Here is a 21,074-nt window from a genome sequence, read left to right on the forward strand (position 1 = left end):
ATTTGAGTTGGGTAAGTAGGAAGAAAACTCTCCAGGCAAGGGATGAACAAACATGACCAAGGACAGCAGCGGAAATGGACATGGTTTGCACTGCCCGACCAGAAGGGGCAGGTTGGGGTACAGGTGAAAAGAAGACAGAATAAAGAGTGAGGATAAGCAAGAAAAGAGAATGTCACTTAAATGCAGTGGGCTTTACAAACCACCGGGGCCTGGCGGAGGTGGGAGATACCCTGCCCACTGGGTCTGGTGGGAGCATCCACACCAGACTCCGTGGAAGAGGGACTACCAGGGAGACGGGATGACACTCTGCAGTGAAAGGAAAGGAGATGATGACAGAATTCTCAGAAGAGAAGATGCGTATTAGTAGTCAGCTGGAAAATGCCTTTTCAAAAGCAGCAGAGGATTTTCGCGGCAGTGGTGGATTTAGATTGGCGTCTCTATGTTTCAAGTAACTGATATGTTGAGCGGTGCCTGAGAAGACGGTTGAGAAAAGCAAGTGTTCTAGGGGCAGTGGCTTACTAAGACATTTTTCTCTTATGGACACGTCTGAAGCTCTGTAATAGCTGATGACAAAACACTGTCTCTAGATCTAAGGAAATCCATGAAAGTGATCTCGTCTGGGTTTGAAACAGGCTGGTCACCCCGGATTTCAGTATCAGGTAAAGTTAAAGCAAAGCACACACATAGTATGGGGAAATTTTCTTCATTTTTAATTTACAGCAGAAAGAATATAAAGCATTCAGAAAACATTTTCCATATTTTAAGGGCAATTCAAAACATTTTGCATGGTTTCCAGCAGCTGAGTTCTTCAACAGATCCATTGATTCAATGATGCTTCACATGCACAATTACAAAAATAAAACTTACAAAAAAGAAGACATCTAGACTAGTTTCACATGCAAGTCTCGGGGACCCCCCATTGGGCGCCAACTACTGTGTGGAACTGCCATAAGCGACCGTGCAGCCAGAGAGGGGTTCGGTTTATTGTCTTTATTTTCGTTCACACAGTACAGCTGATTTCAAATGGGTAACAAGAATAGCAATTAAATCTTCAGGAGACAGAATAAGATTAGCTATTAATTTTATAATGAAGTCCTACTCCTGGCACTTGGGAATTCAGATTATCCAAGAAAGCTGCGCTTACCTATCATCTTATATTCAAAATTAAGATTCACAACCAAGGAAAAGCGGTCAGAAATGCTTCGTTTCAGTGGAAGTGCATTCGTACCTCACCTACGATTCACAGTTGTACTGGTGGGCTACACCGGTAGGTTTTGAACCTACTTCCTATCCCCTCCGTAAGAACCCTCCTAATTCTATGTTAAGTCTTTATCTTCCAGAAGTTTCTAACTTACTCGGCTAATAATGTAGCATGGGAGACATTAAAAAAAATAAATGAATAAATAAACAAAGGTGAGGGTTAAAGCAAATCCACTGAGGTCATTACTCTTGTCAAAAGATCAGTTATTTGTACCATAATAAATGGAATAAACGTATCTAATTTCAGTTCTAATATGGGATATTCTGAAAGAGCTGGCTTTCACCTTCCTATTCCCATTTATGGATACAATTGTGTGTTTTGTAAATTACTCAGTGTCCTCCTACAGGTCAAACCGTTTAAAATAATAGGTATTTGGGGTGAGGGGAGTGCAACAGCTGCAACATAACCCACACATTTAAAAACAAAATAGAGCCAGGTCAGTTTACAAATGTACAGGTGGCTACTGGTTGTGGGGCTGTCACTGTTGTCAAAGCTGATCACAAGCGGTAAGACGTATACTGTACAGTAATCCGAGGTTGGCAGTGAAAGGAAGTAATTAAAAAACAAGTACAATTATAGAAAAGGCACCAAGAGCACTGACCCCAGTTTTTACCACAATCTTTTTGTATCTACCTTCCTTCTAAAGACACCAGTTTAAAAGCTTATTTGTGAATATTTTTAGGCTTCACAACGAGCCTTGAGTTTTTAACTTACAGTTGGCAGCCAGAACCAAGAAAAAGAAAACAAAACAAAAACTATCACTTCAGCTTCACACCAACTGATCCTGAAACTTTACCTGGGAATTTTAAACTGGCATCAGCAAATTCGAACTTTATTCTCTCAATTTAACGTTAGTAGTTTAATTTTTAAAAGCATCAGATTTCTTTGGCTCCTCGTTATATGGAAAGAGTAACAGACCATGACAACCCTTTTAAATTTTTAGTTATTTTTTGTGCAATTTTTGTTCCATTTTCTGATTTCCAGCAGGAGATATGAAAAACGTGAGACGTTTTCCTACTTGTCATACGATTTCTTTTGTCAGGTTTTGATCGTTCTAAGTGTTCTTTGTTGGAGTGAGTGGATGGTGTTAAGCTATATACGGATTCATCTTATGATTATCTGTTTAGCAAAAGTAACTTAATTTTCTTAAGCAATATTAGCATTCACATTACTTGGCACCGTTGGCAAAAAAACTTAAAATTAAATAAAATAAACTCCTGGTAGCCAAAATTAAATGTAAACATATCCTTTTTTTTTTTTTTAAGTAATGTTACTCTGCCTTTTATCCTAAGTCTAAATACAGTAGCTCTTTTTTTGTTGTTTTTTGTTTTTTGCAGCTTAGTCATGCTTTAGCAAAATGTTCTTCTAAAGAACATTTAAAATAAAGTACTCTTATAGTGAAATAAAGTTTTTTTTTGTTTCATTTTACAGACCATAGCCACTAATGCTTTGCTTTTGTTCATTTCTTTTTTCTTGATTTCATGCACATATCTCTTTGTTTTAATATATACAATATATACAAACAATACATCCACATTTTTCTCGCTCGTTCAGACAAAACTATACAAATAATTTTATCTTGCCATGTTATTGACCTTTGTGAATAAAATATTTAGCAATTAATATAATCCCTTTCAAATATTTTCTCACTTTCCGATTCTACCTTTTATATATACACAGAAACTGCTCAGTTTGGATGAGATTATAGCCAAAAATATGGAATTTACTGGCCAGAACGCAGCACCACACTGATCTTTTAGGTGGCAAATGTCCAGGCAAGGTTTATGATTCCTTAGAATGACTACAGTTTCCAAGGTTACTAAAAAAAGCTCCATGCTGTACCAATTCTCTAAGTAAATCTCATTGCACATGAAAGTAAGGCCCAAAAATTAAAGTGCTGAGCATGACAAAAGGGACAAGATGATCACTATACTCGCAGGTTCTTGGGAGGTGGTGGGGACAAGAAAATAAATTTAAACTCTGTAAGCTGTTTCTCATTAGTTCCCATGCATTACCCGTTTACCACACACCCGCCCCTCTGCAAATTTCCACAAGACATTAAAAACCTGCAGATTTTAAAAGTTGCATTAAGTGTGCTGTAGAGATTAAAACAAACACAAATTAAAATAAAATAAGATCAGTGAAGGAAATGAGAACACACGGACCCAATAAAGATTTGTATGATCTAAGCCCTCCACTGAGAATCAATCCCAAAGATTCAGCTTCTTGGAAGTAACTGACAGGTGCAGGAGCAGCATTCTCTTTTGTTGCTAGTGCATCCCCACCTTTGCTTGTCTATATTTTTGGTATAAATATTTGTACAGTTCCACACGATGTTTGAATACAGCCCTATATGAGAAGGAAACCGGCTTCTTCCTAAGAAGAGGAAGCCTCTTTCAATTCCTCGTGGTGTCTTGTTTTCCCATGATCCAACAGAAGATTGAGTTCCAAGATGTCTTGCTGATCAAATTAAAAGTTGTCCATGAAAGTGCAAATGCAATGACCAACACATTCCTGTTAAAATCCTGCAGCTGATCTCCCCAAAACTGCAGAGGGATTGTGTGTGTGTGTGTGCGTGTGTGTGCGTGCGTGTGTGTGTCGTTGCATGTCTCTGCTAAAAACAGAAATGAAAACAGTCTGAAAAGCAATGTCACATTGCTAAGGGATGCTGCTGTATGTCTTCAAGTTCCTTGGCCTTTCTCAACTCTTTCACTCTGGAAGAGAAACAGAACACCAGGTGATAGCTATATAGCGAAACCGTGGCCGGATGAGGGGAAGGGCAGGACCGTTCCCTCCGAAGTGAAAAACCAAGACAAAAACCCTTTGGAAGACTGATGGCAAAAGAAACTCCTGCTAAGTTGCTGGGGGAAATACTCAAGAGAAAGACACGTCCCTTCCTGAAACTCTGCTCTGTAGCAAGTGCTCTCAACACAAAGCAAAACGGAAGTCGACTGCCTTAAGTTACGTGTGACGGTAACGTGCTCATCTTAGGAAAAGTTAACTGTTCGCCTAGCTTTCCTTTGTAGCCTGTTGGGACCACCATGAATGCCCGGCAGTCCCACGGGAGGCACGTTAGGGAAACTGCACACACACTTGCTTCGCTTCTGACACTCCCGGGGATTGAACTGCTTTGCTCACAGACTCAAGACGGAAGGTACCTTGCAGCCCGTCGGACCGGCACGGCCCTACCACTGCGCTCGTGCACCGCGCAGTCTTTCTGAGTCTCCTTATTCCTTACCTTCCTCCCATTCCACACTGTAACTTTCTAAGATGTTCGGGTCACTTCCCCCCATGCTCCCAGATGGACAGCAACAGGGGGCGTACCACTGTGCTCTATTTATCAAACATGTTGTAGTGAACAAATTTAAATGAAATTGTTGTCCGCAGAGTCATGGGAAGTTCACATCAGCAAATTATGTGTTACCGATCCTCTCTGGTCTATAGTTTTCAATATAGAACTTTGTCTTGGGTTTTGAATATGGCCACCTGACGTAGGTGGGGTGCCCGGGAAGAGGTTGTGAGCTAGATTATTTCCTTTTATTGACAAATAATTGAGATCTTGCCTTAACAGCAAAATGATCAAATGCAAGTGTGACTTCAGGGTCTGAGTCCCGAAGGCAGCACGTGCGGTGCACGGCAGGCAGCGTGAGCTCTGCGGACCCTGTGATAACATTTGTTTCCTAAAACAGGTGTGGGAGGATGGGTTCAGCAAACAGAAGCTGCTGTTTTCTCAGGACACGGTTACCCTATATACCCTATACCTCAACAGCGCAACAAGAAAAAGGCTCTTCTGTTTTTCTCCTGGGGGCCTACAGAGAGGTCAGTAATCCCCAAACACAGTTTTCTGATTCTCCAAGGCTAAGGTTTCTGCTGTTATCTTTTAAGTGATACCGGTCAATTCAGATTCTATCTTAAAACAAATGCCAGTTTACTTTCTAAATAGATTCTTATTAACACTCCGGGGAAGAAAACATTTTGAAAAGCAGTAGGAAGTTGTTGTTAATATCTGGGATTCAATGGCCTGACACATACGCTATTATAGCAGTTGAAGAAAACAATATATTTACCACCTCCAAGCAGAATCATTTCTGAGTATTCTGCAAAGTTGATACAATCTCTTCAGAGAGAAGTTGCTCTCTTTCAGAAAAAAAAAGCTTTATTATTTTATCATCGTGAATACTGAAAAAAATTATCATGTTTTTGCCTGATTTATTCACTAAATACACCAGGGCCAGCTTGATCAACAGTGTATCTTCAAAACTGTTAAATCCCTCCTCCTCAGCAGGTGCGTTTAGAACACGTTGACATTGCTCTGTCCACAACTGGACCCGGGTATTGTTTAGTTTCAAATTTTGTAATTAAATATACCATGGATTATTAAGTTTCAGGAAAATTTGGATCATATTACAGTGCAGAATTGTGCATCATTATTGGTCCCTAATTTTGGACATGCAGACTTGATAAATAAATGGCTTTTTAAAAATTGAAACATGCTATATTGTGTGTTCAATTTTTAAACATGCAAAATCTATACTAACAGCCCTCTGGCTGGAAAAATGCAAGGCATGCACCGATGCCACCTCTACTTCTGGGCATGCAAATATCTGTACTTGTGCAGAGCTTGTTGCGAATCCCGCAAAATGTGCATGCCACTTCAAAGACAACATTTTATTTCTGCACCAGTACAGAACTCATTCACAGATATGCAACAGTGACTCCATCACTGATGAGATGTCTAGAACCTGAAGAACCCTGAACTCAAAACCTGACAGCATAAACACAGATATCCATCCACAGTTTTTCGAGAGTGAAGAGGAATGCTTTAAAAATATTAAGTTCATCATCGAGACGGAAGAAGAAAGAGAGTGAACTGTAAACCAGAGATGTTTCATACAGTCTCATTCCAAAGAAGCTATCATCTGCTGATCATAGTGGGTAAACCTTGAACGTTTTTCTTTTAGTTAGAATGGTCACATTAGTTTTTGCAGTTTTTGGTTTTGTTTTTGCAATTTCTTTTGAAACTAATTAAAAAGTTAACTAAGTTTTCATGAGGTTTCGAAGTCACCATGTGAATATTCTGCTATGAACTAGCAATAGATAGCCTCGCATGGCTCTAGGTAAGGCAAGATGCATGCCCACACACAGAGGTGGCGATGATCCTCTACGCTGGAAAAAGGAGATGCCCTGATTTCTAGGATTTCATCACCCCCGAGCTATGGTGGAGAACTTGGTTCTCAGTTTCATGATGAAGTTTTTACAGTACGTCAGCATGATAAATGATACCCAAATGGCTTCAGTGGCATAGGTTTTTTTTTTTTTTAATCAGATGTTCAAGGAGGAGATCGTGGAAGAGGAAGAGAAGGCTTCTGTTCCAATGGCTGTACGGGCTAAGTATTCGTTACCTCATTTAGTCCTCCCGACACATTCCCATTCTCTCCAATTCATAAGTGCAGAACCTGAGATTTATAGCAATGAAGCAACGTGCCCCAGGTAATACAGTTAGCAAGTGGCAGAGTGGGGAATTGAGCCCAGGCCTGTCTGACTTCACCTCTCTACCCCGCTGCCTCCAATATAAGGTCAGGAGAACAAAACAATGGGAAAAAAAAACAAAACCCAGTTACGGTATTGGTTTTTCCAAAGGCATTTGGACAATCTCTGTGGCATGAGAGGAGAGGAGTACAGTATTGAAAACTGATAACAATTAATACCTTTATTCCTAACAACTACGTTTCCTCAACTCTGAGATGCTGTCCTTTATGAGACCTTATGCTGATTTTACTACAGTGTTTGGGAGAACAAAAATTCCTACACTTAAAATGCACTTAACAATTTTATAAAGATGGACCAGAGGTCTGAAAATAGCGGGAATAAGAATCAAGGGAAGGGAAGCATTTAATCCTCCTCCAATTTCTAATCAGCAGACTATGCGGATGTCAATTTCTCTCTCGAGGTTTAGATGAAACTGAGAGACCGTCATAATCTGTCCTACTGAAGTCACAAATGGAGGTCTAAGTTACTGGAGGGTACATTATTAGGACAGACTACAGGTGCCTAATTTTTTATTTTATTTTGTTTAATGTCAAATGTCAATTGGACAGAAAGTAATGCTTGACTGGTATATTACTGCTAAAGAAACAGAACAATTAACTCTATCACCGAGGTAACTTAGAACATTTGATACTCTAATTTTTCTTCACAAATCTTAAAAAACAGATGTTTCAAATAGTTACAGAAATTTGTGGTTGCCTTATCTCTGCCAGGACATGAATTGCCACTAAAAGGCCCATGTTGACTACACATACATCTACCACGAAAGGTCATAAAAGTTTAGGTGTTATTACCTGTGGGTTTTTCTCCTTGTTATTTATATTTCCAAAATGTGCTACAAGGAGTATACTTCTGTAATAATTATTCCTGCTTGTCATTCTCCAAAAAAAAAAAAAAAAAAAGAGTTTACATTTTTCTATCCATCTTTTACTACGATGACATCTCACAAATGTTGCAATCACATGACACAAAACACCCAACTGAAAAATTCAGTGGAGAAAAAAAAAATTATTTTATGGTCCCAAACCAACATCAACGGACTTAACCGCTGTTGATACTACCTGTATTAAGAGCCTACTGTTCTCAGTACACTTACTGGCAAACAGAGACCAGAATTTTTGAAGCTGGAATTATACTTGAAAATCCAGTCACCGTATTCATAGAACTAGAATACAGATGTTTGATAGACTTCCGTCGCGTGGTGCGTGTTATCTACAGGCAGCTAATGCTTACTGAGGTTTTGGCTCTCCAAAGGAGTTATACCTGCGAGATTCACTCAGGGCCAAGAGAGAACCTAACCTAAGGATGTCCTGGTCATCTAAAAACAAACCCCACTATAATTACACTTGCTTCTGAACTTCACCCCGCAGAAGACAGGCAAAGCAGCCTTCCGTGGGACGGGACAGACAGTTAACCGGGACAGAGAGTAGAACTTCTGTAGCTCGATGGCTCTCACTACCGTACGGAGAGCTGCAAGGAGAACGTTTCTCAGCCTCCGGTCAGCACCGTGGAAAACGGTACTCCTAGGACTGGCTTGGAGTTGAGGTAATTAGGATAGCAAGACTTTGACCTGTGACCATTCAACAGGGATGGGAGACAACCCCAGGACTTGCCCGAGCGTCCTAGGCTGAAAAGAATCGCCACCTTGGGATACAGTTGCAGTCTTAACAACAAGAAAAACAAAACAAAACAAAATGCCAACCCCCCCCAAATCCATCACCCCCCCCCAAAAAAAACAAAGAAAAAACAACAACAAAAAACCCAAATGTTGCATTCTAATGTACCGAAGTGATGTAGTAAGCAACAGCACTGAAAGCCAGCAAAGCCCACAGGGTTTATTCCCGTCAGACGTCCAATGAGAATTCATGAACACATGGAGCGGGTCTGGTTCCAAACTTGTAGCAAACAATGGCTCCGTGGGTAAAGCATAAGGCAAAGCGGCTTCATTCCATCTACTGAGGAACGCTCAGCCAGAGAAATGTTTCATGAGTCAGTGGATTTCAGCAGGTATATTCTTGCAATGCTGGACGTCAAAAATACACAGGGCAGCCAGATGCGGCTTTCTGATGAGTTACCTGTTGCTCTGAGAGCTGCAATAGCTCGTGGGGAATTTAGGAAAAGAGAGATCTTGCCATTTTCCAGAAATCTCATTTGGATTGCAAAACAAAAAAGACAGAGAGGCCCAATAAGAATGACACAGAGCATGTTGTCTGCAATTTAACACACACCACTGTGTTCCAAAAATATTCATTTCCTAAAAGAGGCAAGTAAGACAAAATTACTTTGGATATTTGAATTACATCCATGATGACACATCCCACACATTCATTTCCTACTCCGCACAAGACATATCGGGCCGCTTGGGAACTACGCCTCTTGTCTTATTTAACTAAGGAAGCGTGATGTCACCGTGCTTGACCTAGAGCACTGCCTACTTCTCTCCAATAACCAGGAGCCTTCCAGGCATCGTCAGAGAATCGTCCCTTGGATTAAAGTATATACCACAAAGCAGAAAGTGTCAAGTGTAACCTGCAGATCTTGACAATGACCCACTGAAGAGATTTCACAGGACGGCTCTCAAGAGTTAGCACCGAAATCACTACTTACCCAGAAAACTGGCACCATCTGGCAAAGTCAAGAGTTTGGAAACCCAGTTGTCAAATACAGAGAAAATCCCTTGCTTAAAATTTTGTGGCCAGAAAGTGTTACCTCTTCTTCCTCCAATTAAGTTTCTTTTATTTAAGTTGTGTAGCTCTGCCCACCTTTACTGAACACAGGTACTAGGCCAGCAACTCACTAAGACAAGTTACTGGAAAACCAGAGTTCCCACTGTGTAGGACAGTGTTTGCAGTGACTATTCTAGGTGGTAAAGCCCTCACAGAAGTATCATCCCAGGGGAAAAAAGGAATTTATCTAGGAATAGCTTCTCGGAGAGTCGTCTCCTCTGATCTGTGAGAACACTTCCTGTTACCCACAAAAAACTATCTTAGAAGTGGAAAGCCATTTTCTAGCTAGAAAAAGAGGGACTGCCCTGTTTTGTCTCAGTACCTGGAGGATGCATCTGTCAAGTAATTCTGGTATTTGTTATTTCTTGACATACAAGGTGCTTTGGGTTTTCTGCTAGGACACTAAATAACACCCTGTTCGATATATTCGAAACCCCGCTGGAAAGGAGTGTTTTCAGCAATGTGTGCCCTCAAAGACTTCCTCAATCTCAGAAATCCTCCAGTACCTTTTTTTTTTTTTGAAAGTAGAATTCCTAAATAAACTGAAATAATAATTAAGACCATTCATTTAAATATTTCTCTGTGCCTAACAAAAGTTTTCTCTTAAGTGGACGGCTATTGTGTCCAAGACAAAACAAATCCCTACAAGAGCTACTGAGAATTCGGAAACTGTTTTAAGTCAGTAAACTAGGGGCTAAGCCTGGAGGAAAGGCTGAGCAAAAATGAGCTCATGCGGTGAATGGGATCTGGGGTTTTTTCTTAGCCTCCCCCTTTAGTGTTAGTAAATACTAAAAACTGGAAGACAGTGGTATTTTCTCATTGCTGTGCTCCTGGAATTAGCCTATCGTGCCTTCATTCTGATGACCGACGTCACCTGCCTTTCTAGACAACCTCTGCTTCATCCCTCCAGGAGGCAGAATTCAATAGTGTCTGGCAAGCACTGCGCCACAAAATTTAATTCCTTCAGTTTTCAAGTATTATCTTTTGATGTATCAACCTTAAACGTCTTAAGTGTGGTCCACATCGTAAATGAGTAAGTGTATTAACTTCTTTGACATAAATTCCAGGAATAAGAACTCTCCTCCGAGAATGCTCTGCCTCCCGAGAGTCATTGCAACCTGGGGACTGTTGGAGGGAGCGCCCCTGTGACTTCTCTGACAGAACAGAGAGGGAGCGAGATTTTGCTGGTAATTAGAGCCACAGGGAGAGAAACAGGAGCACTCCAGGGTGAACCCGAGCTTCTCAGCTCCTAGCTCGGCTCCTAGCTTCCCATGCCCAGGGAGGAGTTTTAGGAGCTCACAACAGAATGCAGCAGGTGCTGAAGGAGCTAAGGTAGGGACTGTGGTGTTGAGAAGCACCTTTGGAAAATGCGCTCTTCAAAAGGACTGGTGACATACCAGAAGCTAACAGAAGTGCATAAGCAACATTCTTACTAGATTCTTACTGGGCTCCTTGTAGCGACTGTAATAATTGCACATGCAAGACACTACAACTTCTAGTTAAATTGCGTCCTAGGGCATGCATCTGCTCTTTGGGAGGTTGTTTTGTTTGTTTGTTTCTTAAGTGGAAAGAAATCTTATCTATGTACACAGCCAGTGAGAGGGAACAGAAAGAGAAGGAAATGGAGATTTGCGTCCCCCTTCTGTCTTAGGTTTCAAACACAGACGTCTCTGAACCAGCTCTACCACATGGGACAACTGTGAACAGCAGCCCGGTGCCCAAGACGACTGACTAGTTACACTTACAGACCAGCGTAGCTGCTTTATTTATGTATTTTTAAATACATTTTCTTTCAGTGACTCTCCATGATTTTAACCAGGTGAGACTTGGAATCTTTTATAGAGATAAGAGTCTTGTTTTTGGAAGAACTTATAAAAACTCAATTCTCCTACTATCATCAGTCAGCAAGCTACAGCCCATGGGCCAAATCCAGCCCAATGAATATTTGTGTAAATAAAGTTTTATTGGCACACCAGCCATAACCATTCACGTACGTATTATCTATGGGTGCTCGCATGCTCTGATGGCAGAGCAGAACAGCTGTGACAGCAACCGTGGGGCCCAAGGTACTTACTATCTTACTAAAGCCTCTTACAGGAAAGGTAGTTGGCCTCTGACTTAAGATATAATGAATAAAATGTCAGCATCCACAGAAGTGTACTTGGATGAAAAATATTAGCTCCAGAAATATTAGAAGTTTTAGACTTCTTGAATTACAGTATCTTCTCAGGAATTGTACACATGACTCAAGTGTGACTGTAGGGCTGGGAAGGGAGGGTGCTGAACCCAGGTGACTGGGCAGAGGTAACGCCTGTGTTCATTTTTTAAGTGGATCTTAAGTCTGTCAGACAGAAGTTGTCAAATTCATCTACATTCAGATTTGATTTTGGTGAATGGTACTCCTGGCTTTTAAATCAATTTCCTGACACTACATCCTTTACTGTAACTTCCGGCACAGTCTGACTTCTGGTCCGGTCTGACAGAGACTTCTGCTCCTTGGGCCTACCTACAAATCAGCATCCTATTCTAAAATCTCAAGGACACCGACAGGGTCTACTAAATACCCCTCTGTTATCATTTCTTTAAAATACAAATTCTGTTGGAACATCCAATCTTCCCTGCAACACAGATATATGGACTTAAGGCACTTCACACCGCGTTGTCTTTATTCAGCGTTACCGTTAAATTCTGGAAGTCAGGTTTGCTCGCTGTGTTCTAACGAGTGTCCTGCATTGCTTCTGGAAAAGCAGCTTCGTGCACTGACTTACCTCAGGGCACCAGGGAAAGGGAGATTTAGAAATGAAACTATAGGAACAGGGTAACCGGGAAATAGTAACTCTAAATAAGAAATGGATTCATTAAAAAAAAAAACAAAACCATAAAAAAAGGAAAAAAAAAAGCAGCATCACCTGGTGAGCTTTCTTGCTTTAGAAATTTGGATGTGGCAGTAGTTGAGTGAATTTCACTGTGGCCAATTATGTGAATCACAAAGAACCACCTGCTGGATGTTTTCTTTTGGTGCAGCCTTGTTTCAACACCGACTTCTAAGCATGCCCTGCGGGGTTTCAGGAGGGCCTCCCTTTCTCTCACTCATGCATTTGTTCATCTGCTGTATGTGACTATCGCCATGTTGTATAATGTAGCAGTGTTAGTAATTAGGGTTAGTTTTCATTTTCTCTTATTTCATTCAAAATGGATGTGAAACTTACTGGCATACCTAGGCTGCAGCCCCATGCAAGCAAGCAAAAAGCAAAATATTGAAAATGGAAGATAAAGGTAAACACTGGCTAGCAGGCAGCTAAACTCACCCTTTTGTACAGCCTATGGTCCACCAGGGGGCTTTAGACAGTAAAACAATACCAAAGAGCTATTAGCATGTGAGGGTCACAACAGAAACCTTATACATAGCTTTATTTCAACAACAACAGAAAAAGAGTATAAAGTGCTTCCTTTTTTGGAAAGAAAGGAGAGTGGTGATGGGGTATGTGAAATGAGCAGGTAGGACATTCACCGATTTACCGTGAAGTCTAAAACTGTGGGGGTTGTATGACTTAGCAAATTCCTTAAGAAATGGGACATCTCTTATTGATTCCTGAAGCCATTATCTACCTACCTTTCCTGAGAAGGTGTATATGAGGTTTTCTATTTTCATGCTTCTCAGGGCCAGGACACATGACAGTTTCTCTTAAAATAATATTCAGTACCCCAGAATGGAGCCAGGGCTACATTCATCGTAGGGAAAAGAGGAGCTCAGACTTTAGGTTCTATTGATCTTGAGGATCCAGGGATGGGAAGAGACTTATGGATCTGACACAGTGGGCATACAGAGGTCAATAAAATTTGCCTGCACATTCCTCCTAACCTCTGAACTGTTCCAGGGCAAGTAAGGAAAAGAGCCAGTCGGGGGTCTTTATTTCATCCCAAACAATGAACGGGAATTCAGAGTCCATAATCTGATGTCCTCCTCATAACAAACCTTCTTGCCCCCCTCAAGAGCTTGCTACTCGTTCAAATATGAACCTGAGAAAGGTAATCACGAGCTTCTTCTCCACTGGTTTACAGAAAGAGAGCTTTGAAAACAAGAGTGGCCCAGTCTCTTGGCTAAGACTCCTTGGCCCAGTCTACTGTGGATGGGGGGCAGAGTGGGCAGCCTTTTATGCACGTATGTTTTGTTTAAGTAGCTAACCCGCTCACCTCACCCAGTGTAAACACAAGGCACAGCTTTGGATGAGAAAGAGAAGAAAAGGAGTGTGGGACTTTATGTCCGTTTGCTCATAACGACCAAGGCTGCACTACCTACACGTGTTTGCAGAGCCTGGGGAGAAGACCGGCAGAAACAACAAGGAAAATGCGACCTGTGGACATTCAGGTTTGTTCAGAGTGGCCTAAAAAAGAGCAACGTACAGCTAATTTTCTTGAAGATAAAATCAGCCAGGAAAGCATTACACGCAGTCTCAGCAGGGCTGGGTCGAGCCTTCCTGTGTTTTTCATTTTGCAGGTCGGAGAAGAACAAGGAAGGAGGGAGAGGGAGCACATGTGAGAGCCTCCAGAGAAGGGTCTAGGGCAGTCCCAGAGTTTTCACTGAATGGAGAGAATCAACTTCCCTATTTGGTTACAAGTACTGTCCTGCTGGCAGAGGTGGGACAAAGTGGGAGCGAAGAGAGATGGGCCCTTGGGAAGGCTAGAACTGATGTGATTATGTCACAGGTGCCTCATATTTTCATCTGGATTTCCTAACAAGACTTCCTAGCTGAGTGTCGGTCCTGAAACCTCGCTGGCCGGCTAATTACAGGGAATGACCTGTCGCTGCGTGGTAGAGAACAGGTGGGCTGCTGAGGCCTAGGGAGTGACATTAGCTTCTTCCAAACAGCATTCTAGTTAGAGAATATCAGATATATCCTAAAGAATGTTCTTTTTGTTTGTATCACTGTTCGTGTGTGGCTCTGTGCCCCTTTTCTTAACATTATAGAAAAGAATTCTTTTGCTAACAGAAGTCAAAGTACAAATGGCCAGCCAACGCCTATTAAGTCTCAAAGCCCAAAGAGTTTCCAAGTTAGCAAGCAGACCGGTTTAGGAGCGAGAAAAACTGAAGTAAAAGGGAACGTCTGTTGGACCTGAATTGAATCTGGACCCTTGGGCTCGGGCTCTAGGTACAGTGAAACAGGAAGAGGAAAGGAGACATCAAAGAGCTCCCTCCAGAGCTGGGCTCTGGGAACCGCGCAGGGAAGCAATGACTCCGCACAGGGTCATGAAACACAGCTTGGAAGGCCGCGGGGACGGATGTCAGACCCGAGTGCTAACCTACTCAGGAAAACCAAACGATCTCACCAGCTCCACCCAAATCTAAGGGAAGAGCCTAGTGTTCACAAAGGAAGCTCGAATTTGAGGAAACAAAGAGAAACCCTTTCAGCTGGCTCCGTGGGACGCTGCCCCGTCTCCAGGGAAGGCCCAGGCCGGAAGCAAACGCACGCGCGTCCGCGCAGACGGCTGCCCCTTCCCGCCGCGTCCAGCAGAGGGCACCCGCGCTCAGCAGGAGCCTGGCTAGGGTGCGCTTTTCTAACGCTTCCAGAAGGGAGCTCTGCTGGTGCTCCCGGGCTCCCGGGGAGGACTCAGGGCTGGGAGTGAGGAGCTGCTGCGTGTGGCATACGAATAAGAGGCTGAAGAGAAACGGGAATTAGAAGCTGGTCCCACTCAGCTGTCCTCACCCCCGGACTAAGAAAGTCACTGGCGTGAGTCTCCGCTACTTGCCACGCGGTCTGAGCCAGGCCCCCCGTTCCTGAAGCAGCAACTCGGGCCCTAGTTAGGTCTGCTCTCCTACTGCGACTGGGACCTTCCCCCTGAGGAACGTCGGGGTCGCGCTGCGGCCGGTCATGCGTGGTCGGGAGGGTTAGGGCTGGGCTCTGGCTCTCGACGAGCAAACTGTCTAGATGACGAGTAAACTGTCTAGATGACGAGTAGGGTTACCTGTGGCGGCAGCGGCGGAGGAACCTCATTATTTTTCGAGCAGCTTGGTCCTGCTTTTTGGTTAGCAAACTGCTCCTGAAAAAGCCGGAACATGACTGTCACGAGGAGGTCCCGTGAAGCTTGACGCGCACACGCCGAACACAGGTGAGCAGCGACAGAGGCCCCTCATCAAACAGTTCACGGAGCAAACCCGACAGCACGGGCGGAGAAGGAAGGAGGGGGTGCGGCCCCGCCCATGGCCGTGATGGGTACAGGGCCCACGTGCGACATACGGGGACCCCCAGCTGTCCTTTCCCAACCCTTCCTGAGCTTGTTTGGTGGAAGAAGGCTTTCCAGCCTTAGACAGGCCTTCTCGGGATCGAAGCTGACTTGCCCGAGTCTGATACTCTGCTGAACGTCTATGAGCGTGTCTCACTGCGTTCCGAGTCCCTGTCACGCTCTCAGATGGCCCAGCCGGCTCTAACTATCCTTCTGAGGGCTCCGGTGCAATGACGCTACAATTCTGACTCCCCAGTGGAGCACCCACTCTGAGCAGGAACTTAGGTCCCGCCAGATTCCCACCCCAGCTGAAGTCGGTGGGAACACCAAAATGACCCAGGGTTGGGGGGTGCGGATTAGAGAGAAGGAACGAGAAGGAGCTGAGCACCGAGGGACCGACAGCACGGGCATCACCACACGCAGGCACAGCACCTAGTCCCGCCCCAGGCGAGTCACCCCCAACGTCGGGGCAGGGCCATTCTCCCCACGATGCCAAGGGTCTCTTGCCTAGACAGCTTCCCCCCAGTGAGAGGTCAACCCACCTGAGTTTCTGTTGCACGATGACGGCTGTTCGGCGAGCCTGCCGTCTCTTGCCACATTTCTTATAACTCCGGTAATACTTCTGGATTAGCACAGCAGCACGCCGGCTCTGCTGGAATTTTTTTTGTTCGTAGTAACTTCGGAATTTACTCTGGATTAGGATGGCAGCCTGTGTCATCTTTTTATAAAGTGCATACTGCAGGGAAACAAGAACGAGCACAACAGTAACAACAGGAGCCACACAAGTCCGTGTCCTCTGAGTGTGCCAGGGAAGGGGGGAGAGAAACATCTTTTTCTTTTTTCATTTTCTCCCCCCCCCCCCTTGAACATCATAGTCTCTGTTTTGGGCTCAGTCATCAAAGAGGAAAACTAGGCACACTGTCACCTACCTTCCCCAAATGCAAAATGTTAGTTTAAGGGTTGCCTCCAGACCATGTACTGCTTTTAATGTGCTTTTCCCCAAAATATCAAACATTTTTCCCTTCTTGAAAAAAAAATTTTTTAAACAGCAATACGCGTAGACATTCAGGAATAGTAAAAACGTATTTAGAAAGTGCAACTTAAATGTTCAAGATTAATATTTACTCTCCAATTTTGAAGCATTTTAAAATAACCTTCCTTATGCGCCCCAATCATCACCACACACACGCCCACTCAGAGCAGTCGGCAGCCGCTTCCTAACTACGGTTCCATAGGACACGTTTCCGAGTTGCAAGGTCCCAAATACAAGGCTTATCATGAAACGCTGACACCTTTGAGACATTTAACCTGCAGAAAGATGAGCGCTCATCAGACTGACACGGGGTGAAGCCATGAAAGCGGGCCAAGTGTCGCAGGCCCGGGGCCAGCTCGGGACCTGGCGCCAGCAGCTCTCTGGCCGGCCTGCGGCAGCACTGCTCAGGGGAGGGAGGACGGCACGGGAGAAGGAGTTCTCTTCCACTTCTGTCTCTAGGCACTAACGAACACAGAGCCCTCCACATTTAAAGAAATGCCATGTCCGAACTACTACTGAAATGGAATAGGACTCCGGGGACAAGAAGTCACAAGGAAGCACCTGGCTTGCAAGAAGGCAACTTACCATCCCGGGGAAAAATACTCTTGAGAAAACGCCTGTGCCTAAGTGCATCTCTGCCTGGGGAAGCTGGAGTGAGGAGAAGGAGCGGACTCCCCGGAATGTTCAAGACATAAGACCCTCGCACAAGAATCCTCTTTAGTCTCGTCTGACCTGCTTTCCATTTTCACTTGCCCCCAAATCTCTGAAGACAGCGCAGTCTCCTACAGGGCTCCTGTGGTTCTCCTCCCCTTGGCCGGTGCATACTGCACGCTCAGAAATTACCGGGCCAGGCCCAGCAGGAGTGAGGGAGCTGCGCTAAGTCGCTGGCCGGGCTCAAGGGAATTGGCTTGGACGGATTCTTTAGACTGACATGGCCAAGAAAATGTCTGATGACTGTTAATGCCAAAACCCACTCCAACCAAGTAACCGTGTGGGCCCCAGAGATGCACTGTGGTTAGGCACCCGGCGAGGGGAGGACACCTGCTTCCTGACCCTGCCGTCTTAATGGCCCCTTCTTATAGCTGGTGATGGGTGTGAAGTTTGTGACTCTGGTGGAATGGTTTGTGAGGGGACTTGGGTGTCATTACCTTCAAGGCTATCCATGTCAGCTTGGGGAGAAACAGAAAATACAAGATTAATGTTAGATTGCTGAATAGAAGGAAATTAAAAACCAGAACCAATAAAACTCCCAACTGGAAAAAAAAAAAAAAACAACCAAAAGGCAATCTGGCTACATTAATGCCTTCCATCTTCCAAAATACTTGTCTTATACTTGTCAGTATTTCAAAAAATCATGCCTTCTGTTTTCCTGGTTGGAGACAACACTTCTTTGGGATGGGATTTTAAAAACCAAAACCAAAATCAAGACTCGTGCTTTGGAATAAACACCTGTTGTGACCACAGACTGGGAGCCTCGTGTGTCTCACTTGTGCTAACGGGAGGACGGAGCTAGGTACCGTGGTGCCAGCGTTTACACAATAAACCTTCATTTTCTGGGATCATGAACTCAATGGGTTAGAAGTCGAAGACTCCTCCCAGCCCACCCCCTTTCATTAGCAGGGCTTCAGCCGAGAGAAACTCAAGAACATGGCAACCCGTGTGAGAAATCAAAGCGAGCCCTGCCTCGTAACAGGAGAACACAATACCACGCTTCCACAGGACCGCTACCCGTCTCAGCATGTGTTATTCCTTTAAGTAATAAAGTTTAAAACCTACCTAGAGCACCGTCTGCTGAAAGGTTCTAGAATCTACTTAAAAGGCCTGAACTTTATCATATGGGCCAGTCAAAACTCAAGTAGACAAGTTTTCACATTTTCTAACCACCCAGGTGGTTTGGAAAATCTAATCTTGACTTCATTTCCGAGCCTCAGCTCTTCATGGTAAAGGGGACATAAACTTGTTTATTGCCAGTAATCGTAAGGATCAGATGTGATGAGATGATGTGGCTGTAAGGTACGGTACCTCCTCGGGGCCCCGTGCACTTTAGTTCCCTTTCCCACGTGGTGGCAGATAGGTAGCCTCACAGGGTGTTCTGGAAACTGTCATACTGCGTGAAAGAACACTTAGGTATCCTTCCTGCATCTCTTAACTAAGGAATGCAAAAGCCGTATAAGATGTTCTGGGCTTCTTAAGATTTTCAGAGAGTTTTCCAAGTCTTCATTTGAAAACGGATGGGAAGAAGCTGAAAGGAGAGTGGCTCGAGAGTGGATCATTTCTATAGCTCAAGGTCAAAGATAACCGCCATTATTTCTCTTCTCTGATCACCACATCAGACTTCCTGGAGTCCTTCAATTACTCCAGGTACAATTACTGGAATACAGAGCCTCATTTCAGACACAAATAACTTTCTCTGTGTCAGACCAGCATCTCTGGTGGTCATGATACCAAAAGGCCAACAGTCTGAACAGAAATTATTTTGTCACATCACTTTAATAGCAGATGGGATTTTGGTTCATTTTTTGCCCCCCACTCTGGAACATTTCCCTCTGGTGTTTGGTTAATGCAATCCAAAGCCTGTCTTTGAATCAGGTGCTGGACGTAGCGCTCTCTGGCCACACTACACGCTAGAGTTCTGTTGCTGTTTGGACAAGGCGTACTTCCTACTGTGACCCAAAGCTGTGGTTTACCTGTTTGTATTTTCTGTAACAACGCTGAATGACAGCGGCGGCTACTTCTTGCTGCTCCCGCAAGGGTCGGCCCTGAAGGGTAAAGTGAAAGAAAAATCCAATTCAGTCTAAGAATTAACGATTTGGTATAAGAAATGTCAACTTTCTTCAGACTTGAGTAGAATTACTACGCACCTATATAACCTTCTCTGAGGTCCCCACGTTTGCGAAAATACAGTAGTAATTAATTACAAGTAGAAATTAGGATAAACGAACTTACAGAATAAATCTGATTCTTCCTTCTAAATAGAACTATGATATTTGGATGTTAGGAGGTCTAGAAATGTTCATTTTGCAAGTATTTAACAAATCACATTTTGTGTTACTTGCCCTTATATGCTGCGAGATTTCCATCATCTCTCCTAACAACCCCAACTACTCTGACTTTGGGATTTGATGAGTACTGGCTTTTAACACCTTCTCGGGGTGGTCAAAGACTCCTCTGAGAATCTGTGGAAGGCCACAGACCCTCTCCCACCACAGATGCACACACAAGCTTTAGCACAAGATTTCAGGAGTTCATGGGCTGCCCACAGTCAGTTCCAGTCCCTTAAGAACCCCTACTTTAGGTTATTAATTCCTTGTGGCAGAGGTATCAACTCCCTCTATACTAACTAAATACTAAATATCTGTCATCATTACCAAGAATAAGTTGACATGGTGTTAACTACACTCTACTGGTTAATTTCCCTAAAGCTTCTGAAAATTATTACTAAAATTTTATGTGGCAGGATAATTCCAAATAACAATTCTACAGACTCAGAAAAAAAAAAAAAGTGAGGGGCATAAGTTCTAGTTAGGATGATCCTGACTTCCATCTGTGGTCCCCGATCTTACCAATGTTGCGTCAGGACTCTGTTCTACTTTACCTTGTATTTCCGGAAAGCGGTCTGGACAAGCCTGGCGGCTTCATAGAGCTCTCTCTGCTCGTGATCAGAAAGAGTCAGCTGAGCAAATTCGTTCTCCACCTTCTCACTGGTAGACGCACTCAGGAATTCTGACCAGTCTGCTGCTGAGGGAAGGCTGGGTTTCTCAAAAGCGATTTCACTGACTGGGGAGCCAACAGGGCTCAAGCTGGTATTAGAAGAAGGGGTGAGAGGCTCGTTATATGCACTTCTGAAACAAGAGGAGACAAAAGGGAGAGAGACAGGTTATTGATCAGCACAATCCCCATCACATACTGCTGAGTAAGGAGACAAGGGCCACTGCGCACTATTACGAACGTGCCTTCGTTCAGTCCTGTCAGCTGCTAAACATATTCCATACTTTAACTGTCCTTCAGGTCGCAAGTTCCTCCTAAGTGCCTATCACGAGTTTAGCGCTATGCTAAATACTAAAGCCACCGAAGATGCCATCCGGCCCTCAGGAAGCTTCAGATGAATTGGGTGGGGGGGGGCATCATGGGACATGACCTCACAAGTGCTACAAGGAGAGAAAAGTCATGGAAGAGGCGAGGACGTGAGTAAGGATCTAAAAGTGGTGAAGGAACTTGCCCCAGCATTTCCTTCCTTCCTTCATGAGGTCTCCTATTACATAGCATTCATCAGCTCTAATTAGCC

General features: G+C 43.8%; 1 protein-coding gene across 7 annotated transcripts in view; it reads right to left on the reverse strand.

Annotated features, from left to right (window-relative positions):
- Positions 1 to 687: 687 nt before the first annotated feature.
- CAMTA1 (calmodulin binding transcription activator 1) overlaps positions 688 to 21,074 on the reverse strand; it is an 826,942-nt gene continuing 806,555 nt past the window's right edge. For 3 of the 7 annotated variants that reach the window (XM_047724082.1, XM_047724081.1, XM_047724088.1), the window contains 7 exons: positions 20,385 to 20,631; positions 19,477 to 19,548; positions 17,938 to 17,958; positions 16,299 to 16,492; positions 15,499 to 15,573; positions 12,843 to 12,873; positions 6,860 to 9,062 (listed from right to left, as the gene is read on the reverse strand). In XM_047724082.1, coding sequence (XP_047580038.1) covers positions 8,880 to 9,062; positions 12,843 to 12,873; positions 15,499 to 15,573; positions 16,299 to 16,492; positions 17,938 to 17,958; positions 19,477 to 19,548; positions 20,385 to 20,631 — 823 coding nt within the window. In that variant the 3' untranslated portion in view covers positions 6,860 to 8,879. Of the gene's footprint in view, positions 3,976 to 6,859; positions 9,063 to 12,842; positions 12,874 to 15,498; positions 15,574 to 16,298; positions 16,493 to 17,937; positions 17,959 to 19,476; positions 19,549 to 20,384; positions 20,632 to 21,074 lie in introns of those variants that run through there. The other 4 variants (XM_047724087.1, XM_047724084.1, XM_047724083.1 and 1 more) reach the window with 3 other exon arrangements.

This window comes from Lutra lutra, chromosome 4 (assembly GCF_902655055.1).
Source record: "Lutra lutra chromosome 4, mLutLut1.2, whole genome shotgun sequence".
Lineage (NCBI taxonomy): Eukaryota > Metazoa > Chordata > Mammalia > Carnivora > Mustelidae > Lutra > Lutra lutra.